The sequence below is a fragment of the Rhipicephalus microplus genome, chromosome 10, assembly GCF_043290135.1.
Source record: "Rhipicephalus microplus isolate Deutch F79 chromosome 10, USDA_Rmic, whole genome shotgun sequence".
In the NCBI taxonomy this organism is placed as follows: Eukaryota; Metazoa; Arthropoda; class Arachnida; order Ixodida; family Ixodidae; genus Rhipicephalus; species Rhipicephalus microplus.
The window spans coordinates 7,463,103-7,479,363 of record NC_134709.1 but is presented as its reverse complement, the minus strand read 5'-3'; the positions used below and the strand labels follow the sequence as shown (position 1 = coordinate 7,479,363).

Below are 16,261 nucleotides of genomic sequence, written 5' to 3'. Positions count from 1 at the left end.
ACGGCCTAGCCGCTTTTATACAACGCAATTATCAGCACAGTACCTTTAATGAAACACACCTCTACAGGGTCCTTATAATGAATAATTTCACTGTGTGAATCTCCGTTGATTGGGCTTGAAAGCGGGAAATTCAAACTGCACAACATTATCTTGTTCATCTTTCGTCGAAAAGTGTCAGAAACGGGCAAAAAAATTTTCCCACGGTCTGTTATGAGGAGGAGCCAACCGCTTGCATTGTAATGCATTATGGGAGAAGTGGCGCAAAATATAAAAAGAAAAACCTTGCAATAATTCGGTACGTATCGCACTAAGAAGCCCAACCAAGTACGCAGTTAGCTCCATCAACGCCCTAAGACAAAAGATTGGACTTATCAGGGCTGATAATCCCATCACCTCTTTCCATTTGTTTTCCGCTTGCCGTAGCGACGCCACCTATAGCCACCATAGTGATAGTTGTTAACATTAAGGCTAGGTGGCGCTACTCGCCGCCTGATCTAAAGGTTTTAGCGGTCACTTCCATCGATCCAACCTGCCACTTCGGCGGCTCTACCTAGCGCCACCAACGGTGCACGGTGGAACGAAAGCGGGGACACTCGCTCCCATAGGAGCACCGCCATCTGGACAGGTCAGGAGTACAAGTAGGGCGTATTTATGGAAACGATCACAAACATTGGTGGGCTCATATTGCCGGAAACACCCGGAAACGGAAGACATAGAGGTTTGTTTGAATTAAAATACTACGCTTGTTATCGCATGGATCATGTACGCCGAAACCATTGAGGTAAACCTTGTGTCCTTACTGCGTAAAGCGTGCGTCCTCGACTGACGCAAATGGGGCCGCTTGGAGGTCGCTTAGGCGGGGGTATATATAGCCGAAAGCAAGTATTGTCTTTTTATTGCTTCGTTCTCTGACGCTAAGCCTAACGCGTTTTTTGGCACGTTTTAAAGTGCAAAGTGAAAAAAGATAAAAGGTATATACTCGCAATCGGCTATATATAGCCCTCACAAAGCGACCTCCGGCTGGTGCCGGATTTAAGCATATGTAAAGCAAGCTTACGCAAAAATTATACAAAGAGCATGATAACGGCCTAGCCGCTTTTATACAACGCAATTATCAGCACAGTACCTTTAATGAAACACACCTCTACAGGGTCCTTATAATGAATAATTTCACTGTGTGAATCTCCGTTGATTGGGCTTGAAAGCGGGAAATTCAAACTGCACAACGCTATCTTGTTCATTTTTCGTCGAAAGGTGTCAGAAACGGGCAAAAAAATTTTCCCACGGTCTGTTATGAGGAGAAGCCAACCGCTTCCATTGTAATGCATTCTGGGAGCAGTGGCGCGAAATTTAAAAAGAAAAAAACCTTGCAATAATTCGGTACGTATCGCACTAAGAAGCCCAACCAAGTACGCAGTTAGCTCCATCAACGCCCTAAGACAAAAGATTGGACTTATCAGGGCTGATAATCTCATCACCTCTTTCCATTTGTTTTCCGCTTGCCGTAGCGACGCCACCTATAGCCACCATAATGATAGTAGTTAACATTAAGGCTAGGTGGCGCTACTCGCCGCCTGATCTAATGGTTTCAGCGGGCACTTCCATCGATCCAACCTGCCACTTCGGCGGCTCTACCTAGCGCCACCAACGGTGCACGGTGGAACGAAAGCGGGGACACTCGCTCCCATAGGAGCACCGCCATCTGGACAGGTCAGAAGTACAAGTAGGGCGTATTTATGGAAACGATCACAAACATTGGTGGGCTCATATTGCCGGAAACACCAGGAAACGGCAAACATAGAGGTTTGTTTGAATTAAAATACTACGCTTGTTGTCGCATAGATCATGTACGCCGAAACCATTGAGGTAAACCATGTGTCCTTACTGCGTAAAGCGTGCGCCCGCGACTGACGCAACCGGGGCCGCTTGGAGGTCGCTTTGGCGGGGGTATATATAGCCGAAAGCAAGTATTATCCTTTTATTGCTTCCAACTCTGACGCTAAGCCTAACGCGCTTTTGGCACGTTTTAAAGTGCAAAGTGAGAGGTGATAAAAGGTATATACTCGCAATCGGCTATATATAGCCCTCACAAAGATACCTCCGGCTGGTGACGGATTTAAGCATATGTAGAGCAAGCTCACGCAAAGAATATACGAGGAGCATGATAACGGCCTAGCCGCTGTTATACAACGCTGTTATCAACACACTACCTTTAATAAAACACACCTCTACAGGGTCCTTATATTGATTAATTTCACTGTGTGAATCTCCGTTGATTGGGCGTGAAAGCGGGAAATTCAAACCGCACAACGCTATCTTGTTCTTTTTTCATCGAAAGGTGCCAGAAACGGGCAAAAAAATTTTCCCACGGTCTGTTATGAGGAGAAGCCAACCGCTTGCATTGTAATGCTTACGGGTGCGGTGGCGCGAAATTTAAAATGAAAAAAACCTTGCTTTTAATCGGTACGTATCGCACCAAGAAGCCCAACCAAGTATGCAGTTATCTCCATCAACGCTTGGTGGGCCCTAAGACAAAACATTGGGCTTATCGGGGCTGATAAGCCCATCACCTCTTTCCATTTGTTTTCCGGTCGCCGTAGTGGCGCCACCTATAGCGACCATAATGATGATACTTAAAAGTATGGCTAGGTGGCACTACTAGCCGCCTGATCTAAAGGTTTCAGCGGGCACTTCCATCGATCCACCCTGCCACTTCGGCGGCTCTACCTAGCGCCACCAACGGTGCACGGTGGAACGAAAGCGGGGACACTCGCTCCCAGGAGCACCGCCATCTGGACAGGTCAGGAGTACAAGTAGGGCGTATTTATGGAAACGATCACAAACATTGGGGGCTCTTATTGCCGGAAACACCAGGAAACAGCAAACATAGAGGTTTGTTTGAATTAAAATACTACGCTTGTTATCGCATAGATCATGTACGCGTAAACCATTGAGGTAAACCTTGTGTCCTTGCTGCGTAAAGCGTGCGTCCGCGACTGACGCAACCGGGGCCGCTTGGAGGTCGCTTTGGCGGAGGTATATATAGCCGAAAAAAAGTATTATCTTTTTATTACTTCGTTCTCTGACGCTAAGCCTAACGCGTTTTTGGCACGTTTTAAAGTGCAAAGTGAAAAGTGATAAAAGGTATATACTCACAATCGGCTATATATAGCCCTGACAAAGCGGCCTCCGGTTGGTGCCGGATTTAGGCATATGTAGAGCAAGCTCACGCAAAAATTATGCAAAGAGCATGATAACGTCCTAGCCGCTTTTATACAACGCAATTATCAGCACAGTACCTTTAATGAAACACACCTCTATAGGGTCCTTATACTGACTAATTTCACTGGGTGAATCTCCGTTGATTGGGCTTGAAAGCGGGAAATTCAAACTGCACAACGCTATCTTGTTCATTTTTCGTCGAAAGGTGTCAGAAACGGGCAAAAAAATTTTCCCACGGTCTGTTATGAGAAGAAGCCAACCACTTGCATTGTAACGCATTATGGGAGCAGTGGCGCGAAATTTAAAACGAAAAAAACCTTGCAATTATTTGGTACGTATCGCACTAAGAAGCCCAATCAAGTACGCAGTTAGCTCCATCAACGCTTGGTGTGCCCTAAGACAAAAGATTGGGCTTATCGGGGCTGATAAGACCATCACGCCTTTCCATTTGTTTTGCGCTCGCCGTAGTGGCGCCACCTATAGCGGCCATGGTGATGATACTTAAAGGTATGGCTAGGTGGCACTACTAGCCGCCTGATCTAAAGGTTTCAGCGGGCACTTCCATCGATCCAACCTGCCACTTCGGCGGCTCTACCTAGCGCCACCAACGGTGCACGGTGGGACGAAAGCGGGGACACTCGCTCCCATAGGAGCACCGCCATCTGGGCAGGTCAGGAGTACAAGTAGGGCGTATTTATGGAAACGATCACAAACATTGGTGGGCTCATATTGCCGGAAACACCAGGAAACTGAAGACATACAGGTTTGTTTGAATTAAAATACTACGCTTGTTATCACATAGATCATGTATGCCGAAACCATTGAGGTAAACCTTGGGTCCTTGCTGCGTAAAGCGTGCGTCCGCGACTGACGCAACCGGGGCCGCTTGGAGGTCGCTTTGGCGGGGGTATATATAGCCGAAAGAAAGTATTATCTTTTTATTACTTGGTTCTCTGACGCTAAGCCTAACGCGTTTTTTGGCACGTTTTAAAGTGCAAAGTGAAAAAAGATAAAAGGTATATACTCATAATCGGCTATATATAGCCCTGACAAAGCGGCCTCCGGTTTGTGCCGGATTTAGGCATATGTAGAGCAAGCTCACGCAAAGAATATACGAGGAGCATGATAACGGTCTTGCCGCTGTTATACAACGCAATTATCAACACACTACCTTTAATGAAACACACCTCTACAGGGTCCTTATATTGATTAATTTCACTGTGTGAATCTCCGTTGATTGGGCGTGAAAGCGGGAAATTCAAACTGCACAACGCTATCTTGTTCTTTTTTCATCGAAAGGTGTCAGAAACGGGCAAAAAAATTTTCCCACGGTCTGTTATGAGGAGAAGCCAACCGCTTGCATTGTAATGCATTATGGGAGCAGTGGCGCAAAATTTAAAAAGAAAAAACCTTGCAATCATTCGGTACGTATCGCACTAAGAAGCCCAACCAAGTACGCAGTTAGCTCCATCAACGCCCTAAGACAAAAGATTGGACTTATCAGGGCTGATAATCCCATCACCTCTTTCCATTTGTTTTCCGCTTGCCGTAGCGACGCCACCTATAGCCACCATAGTGATAGTAGTTAACATTAAGGCTAGGTGGCGCTACTCGCCACCTGATCTAAAGGTTTCAGGGGGCACTTCCTTCGATCCACCCTGCCACTTCGGCGGCTCTACATAGCGCCACCAACGGTGCACGGTGGAACGAAAGCGGGGACACTCGCTCCCATAGGAGCACCGCCATCTGGACAGGTCAGAAGTACAAGTAGGGCGTATTTATGGAAACGATCACAAACATTGGTGGGCTCATATTGCCGGAAACACCAGGAAACGGGAAACATAGAGGTTTGTTTGAATTAAAATACTACGCTTGTTGTCGCATAGATCATGTACGCCGAAACCATTGAGGTAAACCTTGTGTCCTTACTGCGTAAAGCGTGCGCCCGCGACTGATGCAACCGGGGCCGCTTGGAGGTCGCTTAGGCGGAGCTATATATAGCCGAAAGTAAGTATTATCTTTTTATTGCTTCGATCTCTGACGCTAAGCCTAACTCGTTTTTGGCACGTTTTAAAGTGCAAAGTGAGAGGTGATAAAAGGTATATACTCGCAATCGGCTATATATAGCCCTCACAAAGCGACCTCCGGCTGGTGCCAGATTTAAGCATATGTAGAGCAAGCTCACGCAAAGAATATACGAGGAGCATGATAACGGCCTTGCCGCTGTTATACAACGCAATTATCAGCACACTACCTTTAATGAAACACACCTCTACAGGTTCCTTATATTGATTAATTTCCCTGTGTGAATCTCCGTTGATTGGGCTTGAAAGCGGGAAATCCAAACTGCACAACGCTATCTTGTTCTTTTTTCATCGAAAGGTGCCAGAAACGGGCAAAAAATTTTTCCCACGGTCTGTTATGAGGAGAAGCCAACCGCTTGCATTGTAATGCATTACGGGTGCGGTGGCGCGAAATTTAAAAAGAAAAAAAACCTTGCCTTTAATCGGTACGTATCGCACCAAGAAGCCCAACCAAGTATGCAGTTATCTCCATCAACGCTTGGTGGGCCCTAAGACAAAAGATTGGGCGTATCGGGGCTGATAAGCCCATCACCTCTTTCCATTTGTTTTCCGCTTGCCGTAGCGACGCTACCTATAGCCACCATAGTGATAGTAGTTAACATTAAGGCTAGGTGGCGCTACTCGCCGCCTGATCTAAAGGTTTTAGCAGGCACTTCCATCGATCCAACCTGCCACTTCGGCGGCTCTACCTCGCGCCACCAACGGTGCACGGTGGAACGAAAGCGGGGACACTCGCTCCTTTAGGAGCACCGCCATCTGGACAGGTTAGTACAAGTAGGGCGTATTTATGGAAACGATCACAAACATTGGTGGGCTCATATTGCCGGAAACACCAGGAAACGGGAGACATAGAGGTTTGTTTGAAATAAAATACTACGCTTGTTATCACATAGATCATGTATGCCGTAACCATTGAGGTAAACCTGGGGTCCTTACTGCGTAAAGCGTGCGTCCGCGACTGACGCAACCGGGGCCGCTTGGAGGTCGCTTAGGCCGGGGTATATATATATAGCCGAAAGCAAGTATTGTCTTTTTATTGCTTCGTTCTCTGACGCTAAGCCTAACGCGTTTTTGGCACGTTTTAAAGTGCGAAGTGAAAGGTGATAAAAGGTACACTCGCAATCGGCTATATATAGCCCTCACAAAGCGACCTCTGGGTGGTGCCGGGTGTAAGCCAATGTACAGCAAGCTTACGCAAAGAATATACAATGTGTATGTTATTGGTATAGCCTTAATCATTCTTTGCAGTTATGAGTACAGTACTTTTAATTAAAATCAACTCTAAATGCCCCTTATCTTGATGAACTGTTTTGTGTAAATTTCCGCACAGCCGACATGCCAGCGGGAAGCTCAAACTACGCGATACTCCCTTGTTCATTTTTCGTCCAAAGGTGTCAGAAATGGGCAAACATTTTTTCCCACGGTCTGTTATGACGAGAAACCAACCACCTGCAGTGTAGCGCAGTATGGGTGCGGTGGCGCGAAGTTTAAAAAGAGCTTACACTTATCCGGAACCGGTCGCTCCAAGAAGCCGAACCAAGTTCGTGGTTAACTCCCAGAACGCATAGTGTCCTTTAGGACGAAAATTGGGCATATCGGGGTTTATACGAGCATCAAGTTTTCGATTTGTTTTCCTTGCTCATTGCGGAGAAGTGAACCAACCAGGGGAACTTCCAGCTGGGAAGCGGTCTTCGTGGTCACGACCTACTCGGCTCCTGACCTGCCCAGGCAGCCCTTCTCGAGCGCCCACGTCTAGTTTTACCTTCTGCCGCTAGAGCCGTAACCTACGGGCGGTGTGGCGCTAGTCAACACCTGTTCGCTGACGTCTCCTTGAGCGTTCGTGGTCCCATTTTGGCCAACAGAGCTCTCATAGTGCATTATTATTATGCACAAATAAAAACAAGTCAGATATATAGATATATTCAGAATTCAGTCATCAAGAATTCTTTGCATTACAAAGGACGTGACCTCACATAGGCCATCCTTCATTCTATAAATCTACGTGTTCCTACGTTTGTCAACAAGCGTGGAATAATTATATAACCGCACGGCGTACTTGACCAGTCATCTAAGTGACTAAATAATCAAATATAGTCAGGCCGTTTATCCCAGAGCGCAGCTGTTCTTACTCTGGCGCCGTCCAAACCGCCGTAACATAGCAGACGATGGATGAATGGATGGATGAATATGGCTGTACCCTTTAGATCGGGCGGTGGCTAGCGCCACCAAGCCGTAATATCTAATGAACCAAAAACTATATTTATTTTTTTTTCCTTAAAAAAGAGTTTGAGGATTCGTACTTTGCAGTGAAGAGTTTAATTTTCACTCGCGCCTTGACTTTAGCCACCAATCAGATAACCTCCTTCTAGTTAAGTCTACCCGCTTAAAGTTTATTTTGCCCTCCCGGTCCCTAAACCCCAGTGCTTTGAAAAACTCTGCGCCATCATCCTGAACTATAGGGTGAAGCCTTTTACAGAACATTATCAAGTGTTCGGCAGTTTCTTCTTCCTCTCCACACGCACTGCATACTGTGTCTACCCCTTCGTATTTGGCCCGATATGTCTTGGTTCGCAGTACTCCCGTTCTGGCCTCAAACAGTAGAGAACTACCCCGAGTATTATCATAGATCCTTTCCTTGGCAATTTCCTGCTTAAACGTTCGATAGACCTCTAGTGCGGACTTCTTAATCATGCCCATTTTCCACATGTCAGTCTCCGTTTCCTTCACTTTCTTCTTAACCGATAGTTCTTTTTGGTTTGGCCACCTGCTGTTTTCTAAGTATTTACCAGTCAACTTCCTGGCTCGCTTCCTCCATGTTGTATCGACATTCTTTATGTACAAGTAGCTGAAAACCTTCCTAGCCCAACGCTCTTCCCCCATTTCTCTCAATCGCTTCTCAAATTTTATCTTGCTGCTAGCTTCCCGGCCCTCAAATGATGTCCATCCCATATCACCTTGTACTCCCTGATTTGGTGTATTCCCGTGAGCTCCTAAAGCAAGCCTACCTATTCCACGTTGCTTAATTTCTAATCTTGCTTGAACTTCTGATCTCATGCACAAGACCGCATTGCCGAACGTCAGCCCAGGAACCATGACCCCTTTCCATATTCCTCTCACAACATCATACCTATTGTAATTCCACAGTGCCCTATTTTTCATGACTGCTGCATTCCTGTTACCTTTAGTCGTCACGTATATTTCGTGTTCCCTCAGATACTCGGTCCCATTGCTTATCCATACGCCCAGATATTTGTATTTATCTGTTATCTCTAGCGTGATCTCCTGTATTCTAAGCTCACTACCTTCGTTGTCATTGAAAATCATGACTGCTGATTTTTTCTTACTGAATCTGAAATCTAACCTATCTCCCTCATTACCGCAGATGTCCATCAATCTCTGCAAATCTTCCTTGTTGTTGGCCATTAGCACTATATCATCTGCGTACATTAATGCTGGTAGTGCCTGATCAATAAGTTTTCCTTGTTTGACTAAAGAGAGGTTGAAGCCCAGTCCACTTCTCTCTAATTTTGCCTCTAATCCTTGTAGGTACATCATGAATAATAAGGGTGACAAGGGGCACCCCTGCCTAAGCCCCCGTTTTACCTCTGCAGGCTTGGATACCTGTTTTTCCCACTTTATAACTACCTTGTTACCTTTATAGATACCCTTTAAAAGATTAGTGACTACATGTTCCACGCCTAGTGTGCCCAGTATTCCCCACAATTCCTCTTGAACCACGCTATCGTACGCTCCCTTGATATCCAAAAATGCTAGCCACAGGGGCCTGTGTTCCTTTTCTGCTATTTCGATGGACTGCGTCAGTGAGAACACATTGTCTTCCAACCTCCTGTGTTTCCGAAACCCATTCTGCAGTTCCCCCAGCACCCCCTCATCCTCTATCCACGCCTGCAGTCTTTCCTTTATAATCTGCATCGCCAGCCTGTAGACCACTGATGTCACTGTTATAGGAACATGTCACAGATAGCGCCACCAACGGTGAGTGGTTGAACCACAGCGGGGACACTCGTTCTCTTTGGAACCAGGCAATTTGGCCTGTTCAGGAAACCCGCGAAATATGAAAGAAAACCCACGAAATGTGAAAAGAAGCCGTGCGACGGGCTGCTAACTCACTGCTATAGTGCTGCTATAGGCTAAATTTCTTTACAACACGGAAAAGATCACAGCGCTAGACGTAGTGTACAGGAAACAATTTCGTTGGTGGTTTATGAAAGTGCTCTACATATCAGTGTTCATATTCTGGGTTACCCGCCCATAATTTTAAAAAGTAATTAAGAATTATTGATTTATTAGCATGGGAATAAATTAAAAATTGCCCGAGTACCAGCAGGCTAGTGTTTGCATTTGGTTCAAATCGCCACTGAGGTGACTTTCATTTTCAAATTCTTGGCTCAAGTTATGTGAGACACCCAGTAAAGCCGAAAGCAAGTATACGCTTTTTGCTCTTTGGTACTCCGAGCCTAGACGCGGTTTAGCCGCTTTTTAGCGCTAAAGTGAAAATAAATAAAAAGGATATACTTACCAGCTTAACTCTTATCACTTGAAAATTTTTATGTTTATAAGTGAAGACATTATACTTTGCTCATTTTTATTAGACAACCCATTCATTCTATTTTGCAATTTCGTTTTATACAGCCATTGTCAAGGACAAGTGTTCAGTATCAAGAGCGGGCAAGTTTTGTTCAACATTGCTTTTGACACTTGCTGGTCAATCCTACTAAATTAAAAATAAAGCAAGCATAATAATTTATTCAAAGCAAGCACTATTTCACAAAATATTCTGAATAATTTTGAGCCCTGGTGTATGTTAAACTAGTGCTGTTTTCTCTGTCTATTATTCGTAAGGTTTGAAAAAACAAGAACACGACCTTGTTCTAGGAGTTCCAAGATCACAACAGCCGTCAATATAGATTGCGACATAGTACTGTTATAAATATACAAAGCGTAGTTCTGATTGTGTTTGAAGTACTGGCATTGCTGAAAAAGAAATGAGCAATGTCTATAGTCAAGATGATTGGCCTTTCTTTGGAACGTCCATCATTAGTGCAGTGAGAGGTCATAACAATGCTAATTTAATTCAGTCGTATGCCAAGAGGAATGCTAAGAACTCTAAAAAACAAAACGAAAATACAGTGCTCTTGCTTAATTTGCTACAATTCTTGAAGCCTCACAACTTCTCGAAAGCATTGTAGCCTCAATCTTGTCAGTGTCAAATGGTGTATACATACAGATGTGTATACTGTATATGAAGCAGCCAAGTGCATACAATTCTCCAGGCATTTTACTTTCTTTTTAGTTATGAACAGAAGACTTAATTTAAAAGGGCACAATGTATAAGATAGTTGTCAATATTTTGCAGGCATTAAATGCCCCGAGATAAATTAAGCCTTGACTCGATGCGTTCCTCAAAAGAGCTTAAAATAACCACCTTAACTGGAGGGTCTTGAAGCAAAATTGTGAAAAGAACCAGGCAATGCTGTTTCACAGGTAAGACTAGCTCAACATTATTATTTTTGTGAACTAACCACAACTTACTTAAGTGGTCATGAAGCTACCACAATGTTGTGAAGAAACAGATACAGAAACTAAGAATCTACAAACAAAAGCACTGAACTTGAAGCATTGTTTGTTGCTAGTAAACAAGCTGAAATTCGCTTCAGTGCATGCATTGAATCGCCTAAAGAGAAACCTAATGAGAAGATCACAAGCACAGATTTATAGAATAAAGTCATGCAATAGCAATCATGCTGTACCAGCAGAAATGGAAGCTATGAGAGTAATTTAACAATGACACATGTTGCAGAAAAGTCTTTTCTCGAGTCAGATTGGGCAACCAAGGGGCAACTGGTGAGAAACTTTTCTCTCATTTTAAAATCTACACTGCTCCGGTGCAGCAAAACATGGCACTGATATGCTTTTTCGTTTGCATGACACCTCATTTAATACTTAGCGACAATCCATGAAACAGAAGACAGTGTGGCCATTATTTTACCAAGAGCAGCGATAGTCGTGGTCTTTGGGCATTTTATACAGTAGACTCTCAGTAAACGGAAATCTGCTAAACAGAACTACTGCTTAAACGGAACTATTTCCTCTACAATGCTTGGTTTCGGGCTTGTATTCTGCACTCATGTTCACCTCTGAGTAAACGGAACTCCTGTTCAATGGAACATATTTTCCCAGAGTAAAACACACTCATGCAGGTGCCATAAGTTCTCTTTTGATGAATTAAATACACTTCCATTGATTTTCAGAGAAAATGTTCTTTTTCAAAGTGCTGAAAGCCATACTGTGCAGAGAGCACAAAATCACATCAACATTGCGGCCAAGTTTTTGTAGGTTGAGCGAAAACGTTATGGGAGCTAAGTAGTCAGTTGCCCCTCGATTTGCTAACGTGATGAATAAGATGTCGGTGCAGCAAAACGTGGCACTGTTAGCTGGCTTGCCTATCTTTCGTATTTTTCGTGTGCGAGAAGAGTACCGCGAAATGGCTAGATTTTATAATCTGTGCACCCGATTCTTCTTGGTGTTTCTTTAAGCGACACAATGAATTCACAGAAGCGCACATTTGAGCTCGTCCACCAGCGATAAACTACAACTGAAGTTCAGCGCTTATGTTTGTCCATCAGTATGTTCATTTCCATTAGTCATTCTGTTGTGTGCTATCATGAGAAACCAACTAGCCCACCAGCAGGATCTTAAGTTGTTAAGAGAACACATTGCAAACATTAAACCAAAACACAAATGCATACCGTGTACATGAAATCAGTGCAACGATTGAAGAAATATGGCATTGCTTGTCTCCCAGCAAAATGTACAAACTTCATGAACCTGTATAACAATGCAAAGATTGAGAGACAATCCCTTAACAAAAAGCCAGGACTGAAAGTTGATCTCGAAAAAGCATGTGACTAGTACAACTTTGCCTAGGATATTGAAGAGCTTGCCCACGCTGGCTCACGGCGTGAGTAAGTCATGTTTGCTCATAAAAACAAGTGTGTTCTCATTTGTGAAATACGCATACACTAAAATGCCTGTTTTTGCAAAGTATACACTTCTTGGACTTGCAGGCGCTGGATAACACTAGATTTTACGCAATGCAACGGGCAAATGTTGTATCAGTGACCATAACGATATTCCTTACCAAAAAAAAGTCAAACTTACCACAGCAAGAAGACAAATTGAAATGAAAAATTGAATTTCACCTTCATCATATAAATTCAGAATGGCATCTATCTAATATGCAGAAATAAATAGAAGTTATTGTGATACTAGTACAGTACTAGCACCAATCTGTCCACCTCGAAAAGGAACACCAGATCTTCCACTTAATAGTATGTGACTGATTGCTAATATAACTTTGTGAAGCCGTATTTAGTGATGTCTTGCAACCAGCATTAAGCTCTAAAGAAAGATAAAAGCTGTGTGATGGCATATGGTAATCTACAAAACGACAAAAAAAAAAAGAGCACATGTGAAATCAACGTTTCCCTGTTCCACAGGCAAACCATGATTCCTGGTTTGCAATATATAAAAAATTAGAAAATGTAAAATTAAATGCTTTCACAACACAAGTAAAATTACAAAGCTTCAATTGCCATTGAGACAATGAAAAAAAAATGCTCACACTGAGAGGCCGAAACATCAAAGTAATTATGAGCTCACTTAACACATAGTTATTACAATTGTCCATGCTGAAACACATTCACGTGAACTTGCATTTTTATAAAATACATTTACGTGGGTTCTGGATTAGAATAAAAAATTAACTCGGACAGGCGTAACAAAAATGTAGCAAAAACTGTTCCGTGTTCCTGCCTTTTGTTGTCTTGTATAATATTATGCGAGTGTCCACAAAAACAAACCGTGACCTTGACAGTAACATCACCTAAGGCTTGACCCAGGCAGAGCCAACACAACCTGAACTAGGTCAGCTAGAAACCTAGCCCAAGCTCTACAGCCAGAGGTGCAACCTAGGCTGCAAATATTTTGTCGTGGGCCTATGATCAGAGTTTTCAGGGCACAGACAGCTCATGGGGAAGTCGGTCATAGTCCACCTAAACACTGCATTGTCATTTTGTTTGAAGCATTCAGGATGGAAGGTGCTCTCAAGCCATTTGGACGCCATGAGAATACACAAGGCCGAAACAGCACTGCTCCCAAGTGCTGCCAGTGTGGGTGCTCCTGTGTGACCACAGTCTTTAGGATGCACACTTCGAAGAGCTTGTAAGCATTTTCCTAAAAAACACTGTTCTTATGGGCACCAAAGTTCCAGATGGCTTCAGTGACTCACTGCAAAACTAATGCAAACAGTTGACTATCACAATACCCACTCATAAAGCACTCCACCTGTGACGAAACAAATCGGAACATGGACGACTGGCAGAGCACAACAGAAGTGTAGTTCAGAAGTGATGGCATCTTCTGCTTGCCATTTTTTTAAAAGAAGTTTTCTTGCAGAAGCCTCAAGATGTCCTCAGCTTGTGCTACTGAAGAAAAAAAGGGGCTGCAAGGTCTCTCAGCAAGCATATTCTTTTGTCTCCAATGCCTTACCAAGGCAGGAGAGACTCGTGTACTGCATTTCAACACTTGCACTATGTTATTGGCTTCTTCGTAAGCGAGTTGTTTGTCCACTTTTTCTTTGTCGACACGGTCATAAAAAAAACTAATAAAACGCGCACTTCCGAGTTCCTGTCCTGACGTGCGTGTCTTGCTTGTCGGCAGCCTACAACAACTGAAAAAAAAAAAGCCACCTTTCTTCCAGCACCAGTCCAGCTGGTCGGAAGTTGGCCTCAGTGCCGCGGTAGGGGCATGCCCTTTGGGCGAGGCGCGTGCACATGTGGCTCGCAGTCACAGTTGCTGGTGCGTGCCTCATGGTGAAGGTGGACCTTGGAACATCCTAGCATGTGTAGCCCTCATAGCTGGGTGTCGCCCATGTTGCAAAGATTGTGCGACTCGATGTATGTCAGCAGGCCACGGTAGAGAAACTCGTATTGGTTCTGAAAAACACAGGGCACTCGAGGTGAAGTGCGAGATCGATTTACACTTAGGTTTGACATTTACATTTAGTACAGTCGAACCCCTTTATAAGAGATACTGATATAAGATACAATGGGTATAAGAGACGCTAGTATGCCTACAGTAAAACACGAGTTGATAAGAAAATGCATATGAGGTGCCCTGCTCACAAGAGACATCTTATAATATAAAAGACAATTGTTGCTCATAGCGTGCCTTATATAAAGGGGCTTAACTGTAATTCAATAAAAACCAACAAAAAATGTAGCTAAGGAAGGTATAGGGGACGTTATTGCAGTTTCTTAACTGTATTACAGTGAATGTAATATACACGAAGAAATTAAAGCGGAAGAAAAGACAACTCATTGAAAGGGAGAAACCTGCAACTATCGGATCACATACTCAATACTCTACCAATTGAGCTACAGTGTCAGTCATCATCCTGTGCACTTTAGCAGGTATTTCTGTACATACAAACCTGGGAGTATTAGTCAGCACTGAAGCTCAGTTGGTAAATCATCGGGCATATTATCCCAAGGTTTAAGGTTTCGTCCCTGGTCAGGGAAAGTTGCTGTCCACTTTTTTTTTCTTCACATTTAATCATATTTACTGCAATAAAGTCAAAAGACTAAAATAACGACCTCCATACCTTTCTTGGCTTCATTGTTCGTTATTTTTTTCATTAAGGTTGTGTATAACGATGAAAAACAAGGCCTTAAAATCCCGAAACTCCACCAGTTGAAACAGAATTGTTCTAATGATAGTTGTCACAGTTGAACACTGGTTTGCCTGCTACAAGGGCTATCTAGAGGCAGGAGTGAAGGAACAGTGATCACACGTCTTTCTCTTCTCTCTTAATCAAACCTCCTGTCCACTACCTTCATTACACTTTTGTAGATTTGTAGATGCTTTGTTGAAGTATTGTTTCACTTATGTGTATTAATGTGTTGTGGATATTTATGTTCATTCAAATTTGTCAGTTGACATGTGAAGTACCAAACACCTCGTGTAATGAATATTTCCAGCTAGACTACGTAAAAACACAGTGTATATTTAGAAGGGAAGGCCTTTATTCAGCTACATGGAATAAACTATCACAAATGCGCTCGTAATCACCTGGTGCATAGGGCACCTCCTATTTTTTTGACAGTGTGGAAGGTTTTGAAGTCAAAGTTAGCAGCTTAACTATATATGGCAACCTGCATTTCCTCCATCCTACCTTAAGAACCTGTGCTTTCATTTCTATAATATTATGCAACCAGATGAAGTTATTTCCCGATCTGCATCCCACTTGACACCCTGCACATAATTATTTGATTTGCACATCAGCACTTCCCGCTTATCACAGGCAGCAAAACAGATCTGTCTCTTTCAGATCACTGACAATTACCGTAATTACTCGAATCTAACGCGCACCTTTTTTCCGGTTAAGCGAGTTCGTAAGTCGCATGCGCATTAAAATCGAGTGCGAAAAAAAAAATGAATACGATCCTTCTATTGCCATCGGCATTTCCAAAATGGCAGCCCCATACGTGCTTCGGCATGGCGCGTCGGCCATTTATGCCTGTGTGTAAAAGCGGCACCACGATGCCGCTTTTAAAAGAAAAGTCATCGCGTGTGCTGAAACAGACGGAAATCGGGCCGCATCGCGGTCGTTTAGAGTTCCCGAAACGTGGGTGCAGGACTGGCGGAAACAAAAGCAGAAGATTGTCGACAGCAAAGATTCACGCAATGGCTTCAGTGGACCACAGCAGGGTCGGTTTTTGCAAATTGAAGAGCTGCTCGCTGAGTATGTGCTTGAGCAGCGAGCGGCACAGCGGCCCGTGACGACAGAACTGCTCTAAGTGCGGGCTATGCAGTTAGCTTTAGAAAAAGGGCTATCGCGGAGCCAGTTCAAAGTGAGAAGGTGCTGGCTAACT

The 16,261-nt window shown here is 43.7% G+C and overlaps 1 protein-coding gene across 2 annotated transcripts in view; it reads right to left on the bottom strand.

The window, feature by feature from the left end:
• Positions 1-9,895: 9,895 nt before the first annotated feature.
• Positions 9,896-16,261, bottom strand: part of LOC119181903 (tyrosine-protein phosphatase 69D) — a 710,121-nt gene continuing 703,755 nt past the window's right edge. For both annotated transcript variants that reach the window (XM_075874953.1, XM_075874954.1), the window contains exon 29: positions 9,896-14,323. In XM_075874953.1, the coding sequence (XP_075731068.1) occupies positions 14,240-14,323 (84 nt within the window). In that variant the 3' untranslated portion in view covers positions 9,896-14,239. The remainder of the gene's footprint in view (positions 14,324-16,261) is intronic.